A 19,867-nucleotide genomic window follows, 5' to 3' on the forward strand; every position below is an offset into this window, starting at 1 on the left:
ACCAACTGATGCTCATTCATTAGTGCAAGTAGTGAAAGAGTGTGGGTTTTACTTTTTAAAAAACTTCGGCCGGGTGCGGTAGCTCAGGCCCGTAATCCCAGCACTTTGGGAGGCCAAGGTGGGTGGATCACGAGGTCGGGAGTTCGAAACCAGCCTGGCCAATATGGTGAAACCTCGTCTCTACTAAAAATACAAAAATTAGCTGGGCATGGTGGCATATGCCTGCAGTTCCAGTTGCTTGGGAGGCCGAGGCAGGAGAATTGCTTGAACCAGGGAGTCAGAGGTTGCAGTGAGCTGAGATCGCGCCACTGCGCTCCAGCCTGGGTGACAGAGCGAGACTCCGGCTCAAAAAACAAACAAACAAACAAACAAAAACCTTCCATTTGGGATCTGCTTCTGCTTCTGTCCTTGTGCTCTGTTCTTTGAAACTGTTAAGTTTCTTTCATTGATCTTTCTAGATGTTTACCTCTACTTGTATTGACTATGTAGCATTATAAATACATAACCTTATAATAGTATGTAACATAAAGTCATTATGAATACAATTGTTCTCCCTTATTTGAAGTTTTGCTTTCGAGGTTTCAGTTATCTGAGGTCATCTGTGGCCATCCGTGATGCACAGAAAATATGAAATAGAAAATTATAGAAATAAATAATTTATGTCTTAAATTGCCCACTGTTCTGAATAGCAGGATAAAATCTCATGCCATCAAACTCTGTCCCACCCAGCATGTGAATCATCTCTTTGTCCAGTGTATCCATGCTATCCAGGCCACCTACCCTGCCTGCCCTTTTACCACTTGCTAGCCATCTTGCTTGTCAGATCAACTGTCCCAGTATCGCAGAGCTCGTGTTCAAGTAACCCTGATTTTACTTTATAATGGCTCCAAAGCACAGGAGTAGTGATGCGGCATATTGTCATAATTATTCTATTTTATTATTAGTTATTGTTAATTTCTTCATTGTGCTTAATTTATAAAGTAAACTTTATCATAGGTCTGTATGTATAGGAAAAAATAAAATATAGGGTTTGGGGCCATCCACAGTTCAGGCATTCACTAGGGGTCTTAGAATGTCTCCCTTGCGAATAAGGGAGACTACTGTATGCGTTATAGTACGTATTATTAGAAATGACACAAACGTGTAACATTATAGATATGTAAGGATGGGATGGCAGGCCACCCTGGCTCGTGCTTCTGATTATATCCCTCTCTCCAGCTTCCTGGTAGTTACGATTACACACCACGGCTTTGACAAATGCAAGATTTCTAATTAAAGCACATCTATGCTCTAGTTTTTTCTCTTTGAGTTTCTTACCTGCATGCATTTTCTATTCGGTGTTGAGGTATGTAACAACTGCTCTGACAGATTGAGAATCTGATATTAAGTAGGATACGTAAGAATGCAGGTGAAACAGATACCCTGCTCACACCCAAGTGCGTTTTTGCTTACAATGTTGTTAACCAAAAAAAAAAAAAAAAAGGAAAAAAGAAAACTAGAGCACCTGCTTTCTTCTCTTGTTATTGTTATTCTCATAATTCTCAAATTCAAATGAAATTAAAAATTCCTGGGTTGAAACTAGATTTAAACAGATGACAGTTTGTTTCTGGTTTGCCCACAGTTAACTTTCAATATGAAAGATCCATTTCCTATTCCAAGGTAAAGAATTACAGGAATGTGTGTAATTGATTTTAGATGTAGCTATTTTAAAACCTTGCAGAAAATTACAATCATATTAACATAACACATAAGTGAAAAAGGTTTGGCGTTGGAGATCTAGATATTTGCCCCCTTCGTTAACAACCTCTTTCACCTACCTTAAGTAAGTGAACTCACTTTACTACCCCTAACAGCCTAAAGATATTCTTAGGAATCTCTCAAGGTTATGTTGTTGAAAGTAATACAAGTATAACGGGCTTTATCAATGTGTGTTTGTTACTGTGCAATTATTATTCGTTACTTACCACTTCAAAAAATAAGTGCGTAACTTCAACCTGCCTGTGCTAAAAGATTAGGGCATATCTGTATGCCCTCAAGATCAAGAACTTTTACTATGAAAATTCTCATGTGCAACTTTTAATTCTGTCAGGTGAGCTGATCTTTTTCTTTACTAACGGAGTCCTCATTAAGTTTCAAATAAAGAATGACAGTATTGCTGCTCACTTTTGAGCCATACCTTTGACCTTCCAAACCACTTATAAGCTGAACAAGATGTAATATTGGGAATAGAAAATACTTTAGTTGAAAACCTTGAGTATCCCTGCTGGATCCTGGCTGGGCTTCTGACCTTTAGCAAATCACTGACTGTGAGTCAGATTTCCTCTAAACCTACATTTGCAATGTGTAGCTTACAGAAATAGCTAGAAAACTTATACTTTTGAGGCATTTTATTTTTAATGCTTTATATATGTTGTTACTGGAATAGTTATAACCCAATTCCCCATAGAAAGTTAATGTAGTCAATCCTTTATCTAATAATAGTACCCCTATAATGTGTATGTAGGAAGAAAATGAAGAAGAGGAGGGTGGGAAATGGCTATTTTATACCATGTGTGAAGGAGGCATGAAGAGGAAAATCATAAAATCAAATAGCTTATATTACAATTTCAAATAAAAAATGGCTCTCTGATGTTGGCATACTCTAATCTTTAAAAATATTTTACAAATCAATAAGAGAGAACAAATACTAAGAGTTCTGAGGGATATTCATTAATCATGGAACTATGACCCCTCCACGGCTGCTGATGTCTTTGCAGAAATACATCTGATCTACCTTTCAAAATTGTTGAATAAAATATGCAATTGTGAAATAGCATATCACTATTACTGTCTTTTTCTCTCTTCCTTCATTTTGTGCAGTAAACAGGAAGTCATTTGGGACCTCTTTTAATTATTTATTTCTTTTTTTGTCTTTAGGAGTTGTACAGATGTTCTGTGCTGTATGATCTTCCTACTGTGTATTATTGGCTACATTGTTTTAGGACTTGTGGGTGAGTAAATACAGGTATAGAAAATATGTAACACTTGCTAATGGAATAACTAAGTCAGTGTCACATATAAAAAATTAATTATTGTCTTCCAAAAGCCTTCCTATTATTGATTGTTGTCTTTCCTGGAGGAAATGTGCCTCTCCAGGATTTATTGGGTAGCAGACAATAAAAAATGAACATAAAACAGTTTAGTCAAAGGCAAGCCCAAATTACTTAAGTAAATACAATTATAAAGCAGAAAGAGAAAAGTTTATGGTTTCTTTTTAATCATTGTTACTTTTGAAATTCTAATAAACAACTAATTATGTTCATGTTGCTGTTTGCTAATAAGAACTAGGGCCTAGATCATTTTAGGTAATACTAAATATATAAACTTTTCTTTTTATAAGCAGATTAAAAGGAACAATTATTAAGAATTTCACCAGATAATTCATTGACATACAAAAAGTTCTAGTCTCTTTGCCCAAGTGATGGCTAGCAAAGAGATACCCCGTTATTTATTGTTAGGTTAAAGATTTTTCTATGAAAGTGAAAATAAGGGAAGTATGGAGATTCTTTCTTTGAAATTTTTTTTTTTTTTTTGAGACAGAGTCTCGCTGTGTCCCAAGGCTGGAGTGCAGCGGCGCGATCTTGGCTCACTGCAACCTCCAACTCCCTGGTTCAAGTGATTCTTCTGTCTCAGCCTCCTGAGTAGCTGGGATTACAGGCATGCACTACCATGCCCCGCTAATTTTTGTATTTTTTTTTTTTTTTTAGTAGAGACAGGGTTTCACTATGTTGGCCAGGATGATCTTGATCTCCTGACCTCACAATCTGCCCGCCTCGGCCTCCTAAAGTGATTACAGGCATGAGCTACTGTGCCTGGCCTATTTGGATTTTTTTTAAACAACTACCAAAGGAACTAGTGTGAATATTTTCTGTAAGAAGGTTTCACAATTGTATATGAATGGATCAAACTTTTTTTTCCCCAGAGACATAGGTTCTGTCCCTTAAATTCTGACTTAGGAAACTTTAGTGTGTTATTATTAGGGTGAAAGTTGTGAAAGTCAGATATTAGCTAGTACCAATAATTAATGGCATGGAGTCAATGTGGATAGAATGTATTAGCAGAAAGAAAGTTACATCCTAACTGGAGAACAATGAAAAACATTTTTCCCTGCTCTTTAGTTTTATCTTCCAATAAGAGAAATACTTTGAGAACACCAACTGAAAGTCATTTCCAAAAGATAATCTCAATATTGCCATGCAAAAGCTACACAGAATTGGAGAATTCAAAAAAATTAAGACAGGAAAATAGGGAGGGAGAGAAAAATAAGGGAGCATAAATCACAAAGCTAAATATATTCTTCTAAGACCTTCGGAACATTCTTTCATTATTTTTTAAAGTGTTTTAACTTGTAAACATTAATGAAGTTGTAGTACAATATGTAATCTCTAGAGTAAATATTATAATAAAATAAATTTTCTTAAAATATAGAATTTTGGTTTCTCTCACTTTGGGACACATCTTTCTTATCTATGTAATTTTTTGTTTGTTTTTACTTTTCATCATAGAATTGAAATTTGTTACATAAGTGAAAGATTTGGAATCAGGCACATCTAGAGTTTCGGCATTTTTTGATGGTCTTGGGTTACTTAACCTCAGTTTTCTTACCTGGAAAGTGTGGAAACATTACCTGCCTTTCAGGGCTGTTGTGAGGAGTAAATGAAATAATACCTAACTGTACCAGTAATGCTGCATAACAGTTCTGGGTTGTAGTTTGTTTGCTACCATTGTATAACCGAGTTGTTCTGAATTTTAATAAATTTCTTTTCAATATAATTTACAATATTATTTCCATGGCAACCCATAATTTGGTCTATTAAAGTTTGACTGCACACAGGAACTTCACAAAGATCTCGTCCTATGACCAGAATCTTTTCACTAGGAGGCCTTATTCCTTCGTCAAATAAGTCTCTCCTCTGTATCTCAAAGCCAGTCTAACGTAGTCCAAAGAAAAATGCTTTGTGTCCTTATATAGAGTGGGAAAACCCACTGCCACTCTCCTGTAGACAAAACAGAGGAGTGTATGCCATTATTTTCTCTGGAGCAAGATAAGAAATTTGCCTTTTTTTCCCAGAACTCCAAATTCAGTTTGTAAATGTCTTAATTCACATAAGGAAATTGGCAGATAGATGTTACTCAATAAAAAACTGTTGAATAGTAAATTAGTTCAGTGATGTCTCCAGATTAATCCCAGTGCCACTGATTAAAATTAGTGACTCACAAACTTTACAAAATATGTATACTTTTTCATCCCCAAACTATATATAGCCTTACTGGCTTCGCTTCAAGATAAACTTAATTCTTTGATTATATCTAATGTTGGACTAAAAGAAGCATGAGGGGAAACTATGGCAGAGGTTACTAGAAGTGTTAAGGACTTTTTATGATGAAAGAATATATACCCTCATTTGAGCAAATATGATGCTAAGTCAGTTTCACTGATGTGTTACAGTTATTTTGGTGTCTTTTGCCAACTATATTAGATTAGTGCCTTCGTAGACTTATCTTTCATCCATGATCTTTTCATAAAGAAGTGTTTTCATGGAAGAGACATTTTTTGTTGTTGTTGTTGTTTTTGTTTCGTTTTTTTGTTTTTTACAAAATCTGCTGAGAGAAACTGTTCTTTGCCCTTTATGTGGAATATGGCCAGCTAGGGTAATACTTCAATGCAACAGAGACACTTAACATTTGATTGATGAACAACAGAACCTTTGTTCAAGTGGATGAAGTGGAGTCTGGGTAGAAGTAATCAAATCTTGAAAGAGCAAACTAACCTTTATGGTAATAGCCCTTCTTTGTCCTACTTTGGTGATGGTTACTATTCAATTATTGTACTAATTAGAAAAAAATAGGAATATTTATTATGCAAATTATTCTTTCCTATACTTATTGCTTTCATTAAGTATACAATAATAGCACAATTTAACATTCAATAAATTTTTATGGCCAGGCGTGGTGGCAGTGGCTCATGCCTGTAACCCCAGCATTTACGGAGGCCAAGGCTGGCCGATAGCTTGAGCTCATGAGTTTGGGACCAGCCTGGGCAACGTGGCGAAATCCTGTCCCTACAAGAAATACAAAAATTAGCCAGGTGTTGTGGTGTGCTCCTGTAGTCTCAGCTACTCGGGAGGCTGAGGTGGGAGGATGGCTTGAGCCTGGGAGGCAGATGTTGCAGTGAGCCAAGATTATGCCACTGCACTCCAGCCTGGGTGATAGAGCCAGACTTTGTCTCAGAAATAAATAAGTAAATAAATAATTTTAATTTGTTTTCTTTTTAAATTGATTACTGTTTGGGTGATTTAGTTCATTACTGTATTTACTTAGGAAGTGCTTGAAATTAGGATCCAAAGTTTGTTTTGGTTTTGCTTTTTTTAACCTTTCCCAGGGGTAATTATCTCTAGTAGCTGAGAAAATAAGAAGTTAACAAGAAAGTTAATGCAAACAAGACCAGAACTCTGTCACCATGCTGTAAGAAACTCAAGCTATGTGTAGCAGCTACGTAGAGGAGTCCTGGCCAACAGGCTCAGCTGGGCTCCCAGGCATAATTAGTGTCCACTATCAGCCCAGTTGGGTTTTCTGAAGCCCCAGTCAACACCTGACTGTATGAGAGATCCCAAGAGAGAATTAAGCCTTTCCCCAAATTCCTGACGCCCCAAATCATGAGCAAAATAAAAATTTGTTATATTAAGCCAGTGAGTTTGGGAGTGCAACAATAGATAAGCAGAACAAAATTTGGTACCTGGAAGTGGGATCCTGGCTTAACAAAACCTACAATACAGGCATTGGTTTTGAGACCAGTTGGTGTTCAGAAACCCAGTGGGTTTTGAGGAGGCTGTCGGTGAGTTTGAAAGAAAATGAGAAAGATGTGATTGGAAGCAGGGGGGCTGGGCACCTCGCTATGCAATGGTGAAAAGTCTGGCATCACTGTTGCTGTGGTAATGAGGGATGCAGGAAATGTACCTAATGAATTCAATGATCTAGCTAAAAAAGTCATCCTTAGGAAAGTAGCTAACCCTGCTGAGCCTTGTCCACACTTGGACCTGACTTAGGTGGTGAGATCTAGACCTTAAGCCAGAGCCTGATGAGGTAATTGGATGAAGCTTCTGGGGATCTTGAGAGAAGATAAGTTTATTTACATTTGGAAGTAATATTTAAAAAAAAAAGAAAAAAAAAACTGGCTAGAGGGTGGACTATGGTAGCCTTAATACATGGCTGCAAATTCTTTGTCATTTTTCTCATTGAGAAGTAGGATCTGCAATCCTTTCCCCTTGAATACGGTCAGGCTTGTGATTGCTTCTTTAATAGAGAAATGAACCAAGCCAAAGCACAGCAGTAAAGAGCCTTGACATGCAGGTAATTTATAGATCAGTACAAAGGATTAAAGGAATGGCATCGTGGCTTGACTGGAGACTGGAGACAGTGGAACTGAAAATACCAAGTAGAGAAAGAAAGAAGTTTACATAATTACATAAGGCTAAATTTTCATATTCAGCCTTAATCCTTCATAGAATAAGGTAGAGAATAAACAATAGTTAATAATAAAGTAGTCAAAATTTACCTTATCATTTTTGATATTAAACTATATGTTTATTGTTTTGGGGCAATAATACAGTCATATCTATTTTTTCATTTATTACTTAAGGAAATCTAGCACATCACACTCTTTCCTGACTAAACTTTCCCAAAACAAGAAGGAGGGAGTAATCTGATTTCCAGTTTCTAGGTGTAGAGACTTTGTATTGTTCTGGAGATCTGACATTTTGGTTGTGCCATTTAGTACATTTCATAGTCCATTGCTCATCTTAATCTTACCACTACTGTAGTGGCTTCCCAATCCAAGACTACTGCTTTTTAAGTCTTTCAGCAGTATTCAAACATCGGTCCCCAAAGCATGACAAGGGTCAGAATGGCTGCATCCAAACTGGCTTCTTGCTTGATCAGAACCAACCCTTACTCTTAGGCTCTGCTTTTAAGCCTAGGACCCCAGCCCAGTCTCTTCCTCTATGGTAAGTTCCCTTTGAGGGTATTTTCATCCTTTTTGTGCAGCAAACCTAGTTCAGAGTCAGTCTGATCTATCCTAAATTAAAATCTCAAGGAGAAAAGTTTGAGGTCTTATCTCTTCCTTCTCTTAAAGCAAATTAGTCTTCCTCTATCCCAATAAACATGAGGAAGGAAGAAAGCATATTTTCATAACTAAGAGAAGTCACTCAAGTGACCTTTTGAAGAACAAAGATAATTCCAAGATGACTTTTTCATTCTGTCCATAAAAAGAAGCAGTGAACAGTTTCTCTTACTAATGAATAAACACATAAATGTACATTTTTAATTTAATTTAACTTTTTAGCTTTATGAGCTATGATTGACACATTTTAAAAAGTATATATTTAAGGTGTATGACCTGGTATTTTAGTATATCTTGTGTAATGATCTCCACAGTCAGGCTAACATATATATCACCTGACATAGTTACTTTTGTTTGTAAGTGAGTGTTAGTTTGGAAAGAACAGTTAAGATATATTCTCTTAGCAAATTTCAAGAATCAGATCTCTAGAACTTATTCATCTTATAACTGAAAGGTCTTACTCTTTATCCATTATCTCCTAATTTCTCCCACACCCCCAGATCCTGGCACCTACTGTTCTACTCTCTGCTTCTATGAGTTGGAGTATTTTAGATTTCACATATAAAGGAGATCATGCAATACTTTTCTTCTATGTCTTGTTTATTTCACTTAGCATAATGTCCTCTAGGTTCATGCATGCTGTCACACTTGGCAGGATTTTCTTCTTTTTTAAGGCTTGAAAATATTCCATTTTGTGTGTATATGTGTATGTATGTATACATACACACACACACACACACACAAGCACACATACACTATAATTTCTTAATCCATTCAACTATTGATCGATACTTAAATTGATTCCAAATCATGGCTATTGTGAATAATGCTGCAACGAACATGGGAGTACAGATATCTCTTCAACATACTGAGTTCAAATCTTTTGGGTAAATACCCAGATGTGGGATTGCTGGATCATATGATAATTCTATTTTTAATTTTTTGAGTGACTTCCATGCTATCGTTCACAATGGCTATACTAATTTACATTCCTACTAACAGTGTACAAGAATTCCCTTTTTCTCCACGCCTCCTCAACACTTATCTCTTGTCTTTTTCATAATAACCATCTGTACCTCACTAGGCATCCTGTTGTTCTAATTTGGGAGCTTGGTGGTGTGACCACAATATTCATTGCAAGAGGAAACTGGCAATTGGCAATGAGTATAACTGGAAATTACATTGTGCTGTTAATCTACCTTGGAAATAAGTGAACCTATCAGATCACAGCTTGGAAACATTGTTTTAGCTCAGTAAAATCATATCTCCCAATTAAAAAGTAAGAATTTTTAGAAATTCCAGTTCTGTTGTTTTTTAAATTGTTCCAGGAACCTTTTCTTAATGAAAAATGTATCATTGTATTTATAACCAGAATCAGTATTAAATGCCCTTTTGCATTCTTTACAAATATATAAATATTTACAAATTAAATTACAAAACTATACTTCTTTTTATTTTGGAAGTCTACATTTTAAAAAGAAAGCATTTAGTTTTCACTGTTACTTGAGCAGATTTTTTAGTATTGAGTGCGTTTTTACTGTTTATTTTGTTGAATGCATACATGGTAGATGATTTTAACTGGAGTATTGTTATCATGAGAGGGATTGATTTGTGCTCAATGACATGACCCTAAACTCACCATTGGGTGGAAGAGGCCACCTGTGAAATGATAAACAACATTTTTCTTATCTAAGCAACAGGATACAGGGCTGCTTCCAAAAATGTTTCTATAGCAGCGGTGTCATCAACACAGATTTTCAAATTTGGTATCATGTGTCCTATTATCTGCTTCGTTGCATTTGTAAATTGCTTGTGTTAAAAAGCCATAAGCACAATTTGGCAGGCCTGTTCCTCACATATTAAAACAGTTAAAATGTACCTTTAAGGGATACAAAGTAATGATTTGAAAGCCAACATTCCCAACCAGCGAGTGTTTAGGGAATGCCTTCCCTGTCCCAAACAGATTTGCAGTTAATTTTTAAGTGTCAATGCGAGCAGTTGGTCTAATCACATTTTCTCCTTGACAGAGGGCTTTTAAATGGCTGCAACTCCTGACTCAACCCTAGAGCACAACAAGAACATGCTTTGCAAATGTTTGAAAATGAGAGATAATGTTAGATCATAATACTTGCTCCTGGTACTTTAGAAACATGCATTTCCTCAATATGAGTGAAAAGATAATTTGCCTGAATAAGTTTTTCACCATCTCTTACCAATCTTTAGTTATCTGCTATGAATTTCCCTAATAGGATTCTTTTACAAATAATTTCTTTCCTCTCTTCTCTTTCTGTTTTATGCACACAAGACATACATGTGCACATGCACAAATGTGAGTCAGCTTCACGTAAAGTGGTGTTTTAAAGTTATTCTAAAACAGTGAGATAATGAAGAAAAAAGATGATTGAACCAGATTTGTATCGGTTTTATTCACCAACGTAACCCAGGTAGTTTAATTCTAGAGCCTGTGCTCTTGAACACTATACTATACTGTATTTTATTTAATAAAAACAATAAATGAGGAATAAGTAATGAAAGTTACAGAGAGAGGGGTAGACCAGAACCCCATGATCCTCAACTAATGCTTTTCTCTTCCTCCTTCCCCTCCTGCCTCCTCTAATCACACTGAGTTGGGCTTAAAACAGCGAGTATCCAAGAACAGTTTGGGGGATAAATGAAAGGCAGGTATTCTTCTGCAATCAAAGATCATCAACAATCTATTATCTTCAGTCTTCCCCTCTGAGACTGATATGGGTCACTTTGCTGCAGTGCCATTGTCAATCTTCAGTAATTAAAAACTTAGCCTCTATTATGTACAGACTAAAAAGGGGAGTGTATTCTTTATCATAATCCACACCTAAATAGTTGGTTTTCTTTCCTTCAGTTAATGCTTGTGCTATGGAGTAAATAAAATTATTTTAGGCAATATTTCATTCTTTGGCCAGAAAAACCTCAAAGGATTTCATGGGTCTCTCAAAAAAGTGTTATTTACTAGTAGATGTTAATGAGTATTACATGTAACATTTTCAGATACAATACATTGCATCGATTTTTAGGAACCATGAGAGCTGCTTCATATAAAGCAAGAAGATGTGGCTAATTATAGAACCACAGTTAAGCAAGTAAAGACAAGACCAGAAACACTGAATAGGGGGTGGCTTCGACCTCTTCCAAGAAAATTTGAATAGGAAGATAAGGACCTACCTGAATGGAATTCACAGCTGACACTAACAACTAAAAAAATTCTCCCTGTAGTTCATCATAGAAAATCCTAAGATGCTAACTCTCCATCCATATCTGAAATTACGCTTTACCCTGCTTTTTTTTTTTTTTTTTTTTTTTCCCGAGACGGAGTCTTGCTCTGTCACCCAGGCTGGAGTGCAGTGGCGTGATCTCGGCTCATTGCAAGCTCCGCTTCCCGGGTTCACGCCATTCTCCTGCCTCAGCCTCCCAAGTAGCTGGGACTACAGGCGCCCGCCACCACGCCTGGCTAATTTTTGTATTTTTTAGTATAAACGGGTTTTCACCATGTTAGCCAGGATGGTCTCTATCTCCTGACCTCGTGATCCACCCGCCTCGGCCTCCCAAAGTGCTGGGATTACAGGCGTGGGCCACCATGCCCGGCCTACCCTGCTTTCTGTGTAAGCACCACACTGGTGTCCTTTCTGTCCTCAGTACCCATCACACTCCCACTCCTCACAGGCCCTTTGTCCATGTTCTTCATCTGCTGGAAGCCTCTTGGGCCTCTATTCGTTTTTGAGGTCTCAGCTCCTGAATCACTTCCTCAGAAACATCATCCCTGACTTCCGTCATGTGATCATCTGCCTCTGTGAATCATGCTTTTCATGATTCCTTTGTAGCACGTGTCAGAATTGGAATTTTACATTTATTTGTGCAGTTAATTCATTAAAATCTATTTCTCCCAACAGACTGTAGGCTTTGGGAGAGCAAGGACCATTATATTCCCAGGTTCTAGGTTGGTGCTGACACAGAGGAAGCACTTTAAACAATATTTGTAGAATGAATGAAGAAATTATTTGTACAATGAATGAAGGAAAAAAACCCCATAAACTCTTGTCCTCATTATTTCAACCACTTCCTTACCTTAAAAATGAAAATGAAAAACCTATCTTCTAACGTGAATCAAAATCTTAAATAAAATCTTGAATAGTGGTGGTCTAACGTCGACTTAGCATAATCAGAAAAATAAGTGTATTAAAGTAATCAGCAAAAAGTCAAATGCAAACAAACAAAAAAAAAACCACAGGTGTTATAAAAAGCCTACTTTCATTTCTTGGTAATTTGGTTGTTTTTCTGTTTTCTTCAATTCTGTGTCTATTTTCTGCAAATCCATTTTAAGGATATGCTTTATCCCATCTTTTACATCCTACTCTCCTTCCAATTCATAGACCTTGAAATTTGGGTGTATCTTCTTGCTCTTTGCTATTGCTGTTTCATGTAGCAGTTAATTCTGATTAAAGAAAGTCTGAAAACCTTATATATTTTTTAAATGAAGTGCTGAATGTCTTGCTGTATATATCTGAAGTCCCACTCTTTAATAGGCTGGTCACTTGTTCAGAATATGAGCTGAGTGTTTTTCATTTTCCCCTCCAAATCTATTCCTTATTCTCCTCATCCTGCTCTGTCCCCTGGGAATCTGGCATTTATGGGTTACAGCAAGTGGCTCTCTTGTCCTCTGGCTTCCAATTTGGTGAGATTGGAGGGTAGGAGCGTGAGTTTGTAGAATTTCTTCCTTTGACTCTCCTGCTGATGGGTCACAACAGTTGGCTACACCTCTCTAAGGCTCCTGCTCCTGTCAGTGCTGTCAGTGAGCTCTCTCCATTCAGCTTCTCCTCCTGGGTTTAGGTTACTCCTGTGCCTCTTCAGGCCTAGGGGTGGAAACTGCTCCCTACTGGTGCCAACCTCTGGGTTCTACATCAACTCCTTCTTATTTCCCTTCATGCTGTTCATACCTCTATAAATATCTTCTTTATTAAACTCTACTCAATTATTCTATATGAGCTTAACATCTGTCTCCTGCTAGGATCCTGCCATACTCTAGAAAACAGCTCCCCAGCCTCGAAGGGCATTGTTTCCTACAAGAGGATATAACTGGCTCATCAGGGGGTTATTCTACTGTTCCATTATGCCAGCTACTTCTGGGTAAATGGGGTTCAGTGTTGGTCATCTATGCTGATAAATTTGTTGCATACACGTTGTTAGAAACCAGGTTATCTTTTGTGAGTACAAGTCCATGTTATCAAAACCCACACATAATCTTCATCCCTGTTATCATGGTTACTTTATTGCAAAATCATTGAATGACTGGTTTCCATCTTGATTATTGAAAACTACCTTTACAGAAGGGGCTTCACTAAGCAGCTACGTGAGACAAAAGTATCTTCAAATTCTGGGTCCATTTAGAGGTCAATCCTTGTAGTTATTTCTCAAACTTCCTGGCCATTGATTGTCTAATATTTTTCTTTTCTAGTCCATGATAATGTAGCCAAATCATTGGCCTCTATCTATGAATAGATTAAATGATTCAGATCTTCTACTCTTTCGGTCAAAGTAGACAACCAGAAAAATTTACCCTAGTCAATGCCAACAGATCCTCCACAGCCATCTATAAATCTGGTTTAATTTTTTTCCTTCTCAGCCAGCTGATCAAAGGTACCTTTCCATGATTAAATTTCCATGCTCAAAGGGACCTTTTCATGTATGTGTTTCTTTAACACATGCCTATTGGCATCAGAAGTTAATATATTGTAAGAATTCTTCTTATGTAACTTTCTTTAGCTTTATGACATGAAGCATTGTAGGAATATCATATACATTGGGAATGGAGTGCTTCTGGGCACAACCACCTTGAGGCTTGATGGACCAAATAGTATCCTTTAAACATCATGATGGGAAGCTCATGTCATTGGGTGTTCATTCAGGGCCAAGGGGCTATTTCTCAAAAGAAGAATAGTTATTTTCTGAAAAAAACATGGATTTTCTTCAACACCCTAGAGACCTCTACTGTGACTCTCTAATAGACATTTGCCACAGGCCCCGTAAACTGTCTTGTTCTCTGACAGGTATTTTAGACCCAGCGGCACACCTGTTTGTACAGCAGCCTGGATTATCTGAAAAGTATTTTATTTCTCTGAGCTCTACTCAAATCTTTCAACTAATAAGTATTGCACCCCTTTTAATAGCAGAAAATGTAAGACGCAGTAACTTATCTTTCACTATGGAGAAGATATAACTACTGGACCCCTCAGGAACTTTAATGAGGTGGAAGACTCCTGTATTGTCATATTTTTCTCCTATCCATTAGCACACATGTGTCTTTATAAGGCATCAAGATTATATGCTAACCACTATTCCCCAGATCTTATCAGCATGATGCTATGAATATAAGGAATCTGTGTGGCATCCTGTGGAGTAAGGATATTATCAAAACCCTGTAGCCTAAATTATGGCAAAGAGCTAGAAGGTCATATACCCTTGAGGGAAGAAAGTGAAGATGCAGTACTATCCTTACCAGGTAAAAGCAAATGTTCCTAAGGTTATCCACTTATCGGAAAAAGGAGAAAGCATTTGTTTGATCTAGTGCTGCATCCAAAGTGACAGAGGCTGTTTTGATTTGTTCTAGCATAGAGACAACAACTTGAAGAGCAGCTGAAATTAAGGTGATGACTTGGTTGAGCTTAAGAGAATACACTAACAATCTTCAGAACCTGTCTTCCCTCTGCACTGCCAATCAGTATCATATATAGTTTCTTTTTTGTTTTTATATTCGTGAATGTTTAATTAATCGCCATATACATTATATTGCCTAACTCCTAATCAAGTATAAGTTGAACACTTAACATATATATGAAGAATGTGACCTTTATTAATTGTATTAAGTGAAAAATTTGATTTTCCACACATTCAACTTATCCTTTCAGTCATATTTTCTTTGAAACTTATACTCAATTATTATTATTTATTATTATTATACTTTAAGGTTTAGGGTACATGTGCACAATGTGCAGGTTTGTTACATATGTATCCATGTGCCATGTTGGTGTGCTGCACCCATTAACTCGTCATTTAGCATTAGGTATGTCTCCTAATGCTGTCCCTCCCCCCTCCCCCCCACCCCACAACAGTCCCCAGAGTGTGATGTTCCGCTTCCTGTGTCCCTGTGTTCTCGTTGTTCAATTCTCACCTATGAGTGAGAACATGCGGTGTTTGGTTTTTTGTCCTTGTGATAGTTTACTGAGAATGATGTTTTCCAGTTTCATCCATGTCCCTACAAAGGACATGAACTAATCATTTTTTATGGCTGCATAGTATTCCATGGTGTATATGTGCCACATTTGCTTAATCCAGTCTATCGTTGTTGGACATTTGGGTTGGTTCCAAGTCTTCGCTATTGTGAATAGTGCCGCAAGAAACATACGTGTGCATGTGTCTTTATAGCAGCATGATTTATAGTCCTTTGGGTATATACCCAGTAATAGGTATATACCACTGGGTCAAGTGGTATTTCTAGTTCTAGATCCCTGAGGAATCGCCACACTGACTCCCACAATGGTTGAACTAGTTTACAGTCCCACCAACAGTGTAAAAGTGTTCCTATTTCTCCACATCCTCTCCAGCACCTGTTGTTTCCTGACTTTTTAATGATGGCCATTCTAACTGGTGTGAGATGGTATCTCATTGTGGTTTTGATTTGCATTTCTCTGATGGCCAGTGATGATGAGCATTTTTGCATGTGTTTTTTGGCTGCATAAATGTCTTCTTTTGAGAAGTGTCTGTTCATGTCCTTTGCCCACTTTTTGATGGGGTTGTTTGTTTTTTTCTTGTAAATTTGTTTGAGTTCATTGTAGATTCTGGATATTAGCCCTTTGTCAGATGAGTAGGTTGCGAAAATGTTCTCCCATTCTGTAGGTTGCCTGTTCACTCTGATGGTAGTTTCTTTGGCTGTGCAGAAGCTCTTTAGTTTAATGAGATCCCATTTGTCGATTTTGGCTTTTGTTGCCATTGCTTTTGGTGTTTTAGACATGAAGTCCTTGCCCATGCCTATGTCCTGAATGGTATTGCCTAGGTTTTCTTCTAGGGTTTTTATGGTTTTAGGTCTAACATGTAAGTCTTTAATCCATCTTGAGTTAATTGGACTTATCCATGTAATGAAACACCACCTGTTCCCCAAAAACCTATTGAAATAAAAATACATACATACATGTATACATACATACAAACATACACTCTATAAGTTGTAAAAAAAGGAAACTGTTTGGGGATACTATACATTAATTCAAAATATAAACCAAAGGGTAGAAAAGTTAGCTATAAGATAAATTCTGAAGAACTAAAAAAAAGATTTTTTAAAAACTATATAATAATTCATTATCTATTGCTGCATTGTAAACTACATTCAAACTTGGCAACTTAAAAAACAAATATTTCTTATTTCACAATTTCCATGGCCAGGAATGTAGGAACAGCTTGATTGGGTGGTTCTGGGTCCAGGTTCTTTATGAAGTTGTGGTTATGATGTAAGCCAAAGCTGCAGTCAACTGAAGGCTTGAGTAAGGTAGAGGATGTGCCTTTAAGGTGGCTTACTCTTACACCTCACTTTCTGCCTGACTTTCCCATGTCCCACTGATGTAGGTGAAAACTTGTTTTCACATATTTGAATCTAGAAATTCTGTTCTAAAATTACGAAAGCTTAAAAAAATGGATCTCATGGAGATACAGAGAAGAATGGTGGTTAGCAGGGGCTGGAAAGGGAATGAGGGAGGGAGGGATGAAGAGAAGTTGGTTAATGAGTACAAATACGCCGTTCAAAGGAATAAGTTTTAGTATCTGACAGTACAGTGGGGAAACTGTAGTTAACAATAATTTATTGTATATTTCAAAATAGCTTGAAGACAAGAATTGTAGTGTTCCCAACACAAAGAAAAATGTTTGAGGTGATAGATATTCCAATTACCCTGATTTGATCATTAAACCTTGTATACATGTATCAAAACATCATGTGTACCCTAAAAATATGTGCAACTATAATATATCAATAAAAATATAAAATAAAATAAAGTAACAAAAGTTATTTTGCAAGATTGCAATAAGTAACAAGGGAATTTGAAAGAAGATTCTACTTTTTTGTTGTTAGAATTTGCTAAAATTTGTTCATTTAGGAAAATTATATCATTAAAAACACCACTTGTTGTATTTGATTTTCCTATTCAATATACATATTTCCTCCTGCACTTAAAGTTGCTACATTCACAGTGATTCTACCTGTAGGTGTAAGCACTTGACTACTCATGTCTCTTCCAGTTTAGTCACATTTGAGCATTTGCATATTGATGTGCATACTATTTAATTATAAATTACTTTCTTTTTATTATTTCTCATTCATATTACATAGGATATTTTATTGCCTTTTGAAAGGAAATTATGAGTTTGGCTGAGATATATTATCTGTGACTATTATTTCAAGATTGTACAAGGAGCATTGTAAACTATTATAAAAGGATGTGTTGGGTATGATGTGCTTGAGAATGACTGTCATACAAACTGGTGATGTTATGGCACTCGTAATCACCTTAAAGAAGCCCTTGACACTGTTCTTTCTACTAGAACAGATCTGTCCAGGAGAAATATAAAGTGAATTATATGTGTAAGTTTAAATTTTCTGATAGCTACATTTAAGAGCATAAAAGGAAACAGGTGAAAATAATTTTAATAATAACTTAATAATATATTTTATTTACTTAAATATAACAAAATATTTCAAATATAACCAATATAAAAATTAAGTATTCTTCTTTGTTGTTGTTTATAATGTCTTTAAAATATGATGTGTATTTTGCACTTACAGTATGTCCCAATTTGGAGAAGCCATTTCAAATGCGGAACAGACACATGGATAGTGGCTACCATATTGGACAGCATAGTTTTGGATGTTCCATGAATAGAAAAATTCCAAGAAAGGGAGTAAAATGTCAGAAGCTCCTTAATTTATTAACAGGGACAAAATGATGGCTGCTGCCCATCTCCTTTTTTTCCTCTTTTTTGTAGCTTTCAGCTCAAAGTCTTTATGTTCCAGCTCAAACACAGACCATCTGCAGCACAACTTCTGTGCCAGAGGCTGTGTGGAGAGGTGTAGCAGCAGCTCAATAAGACAACCACCTGCCACAGTTCAAAACCAGAAAGTCAAGAAGGAGTATTTTTCTCTTGACACTTCCATCTTCATCTCTCTCTCCTTTATCCCCAGACACTCAGATCCCTCCCAATCAGATACACCCCTTCTCCCCCCCACAAGTATGAAGCTTTTCTCCCCAAATGGCAAAAGCTCCAAAATTGCCTGTCATCTCTTTTCCTACGTTATGAGCATTTTGCTGATCCTTATTTAGCTGATGTCCTTGTTTTCCCCCTGTTAACAAGCTCATTCCTGCTCTATCCTTTTGCAGAAAGCATTATCGCCTTTCTAGTTTGGTGGTTAAAACCACAGGCAATAGAAAGCAAGCAACACACCTGAGTTCATACCTTGTTTATCTCACTTAAAGCTGTGTGATTTTGAGTAGTAAATTAAACTCTGAGCTGCAGCTAGCTATACCATTCAGGCGAGAGTAATACCTACCTTTTAGGCTTGCTATGAGACTCAGCTGAGACAATGGGTGTAATCAAGTTAGCACAACATCTGTCACATTGTGAGCAATTAATAAATGAAAGCTCTTATTATTATACTATTTCCTCAATCTATAAATCCTTCTCTAATTCCAGCCACATGTCCAAATCCTAATTATTTTTTAAAGTCTTTCTGAAGTCTCACCTGTTCTCTAAACCTTCTACAAACCTTATTCTCCCCTTTTCGTGTATTTCTTGAGAACTCTAACATAAATTCACATTGGTATGACTTCTAGTATGGGACACATAGTGATCATTTAGTAAATCCTTTACCTAATTAATTGATGATGAAAAAGGGAAAGAAAACAATAGTAGATGCTGCAGATACCTGACCCTGCTTCCCCTTGACCCACCTGAGGTTTTTGGCAGCTGTGGTGGGCAGTTTTATGATTCCTACTGACAGACATGTTCCACACGGCTCTGCAGAAGTTTCCCAGTGGGATGGAGCCCCAGCTGCCCGCAACAGTATTCCACTCATTAACATGCACTTGATTGGCTTTGCTCCCTTCAGTCTCATCTCCCTTATACCCATTTAAGCTTCCTGGAATCCCCTCCCAGATAAACCACCTGCATCAAAGTTCTTGTCTTAGCTTTTGCTTTTGGGGAAACCCAAATAAGACAATAACTAAGATTACTGAGTCCATATTATATGCCAAGCACCATGTTAGTCACTCTACTTTCATTATCTTCTTTTATATTCTCAACATTCTTGTGGGATTAGGTATTATTATATTCATTTTGTAGTAACAAATTAGAAAGTCAGGACTCAAAATAATTGACTCACTCAGGGAAAATCTAGCAATCCAAATGCTTTGGGTGCTCATTTCTGAATTAATAATTGTATACAAAAAAAGAATAAGGCATTTTAGAATAAAGCTTTAAAAAGTTACAGAAAAATAGGTAAAATAAAACTTTCTTAGATTTAGCCAAAACATGACAAACTAAGATATAGAAGCAGAATGTAATAATACAGAGTCTGGAGACATTGCACATTGAACACTTTGTTATTTAAATGCCTTATTTGTAGTCCACTTTTTT

The 19,867-nt window shown here is 36.7% G+C and overlaps 1 protein-coding gene across 9 annotated transcripts in view; it reads left to right on the top strand.

Moving 5' to 3' along the window:
• SLC44A5 (solute carrier family 44 member 5) overlaps positions 1–19,867 on the top strand; it is a 392,569-nt gene that overhangs the window by 292,332 nt on the left and 80,370 nt on the right. For all 9 annotated transcript variants that reach the window (XM_058439661.1, XM_058439656.1, XM_058439660.1 and 6 more), the window contains one exon: positions 2,917–2,990. In XM_058439661.1, coding sequence (XP_058295644.1) covers positions 2,917–2,990 — 74 coding nt within the window. The remainder of the gene's footprint in view (positions 1–2,916; positions 2,991–19,867) is intronic.

Source organism: Hylobates moloch, unplaced genomic scaffold (assembly GCF_009828535.3).
Source record: "Hylobates moloch isolate HMO894 unplaced genomic scaffold, HMol_V3 SCAFFOLD_5, whole genome shotgun sequence".
Taxonomy (NCBI): domain Eukaryota; kingdom Metazoa; phylum Chordata; class Mammalia; order Primates; family Hylobatidae; genus Hylobates; species Hylobates moloch.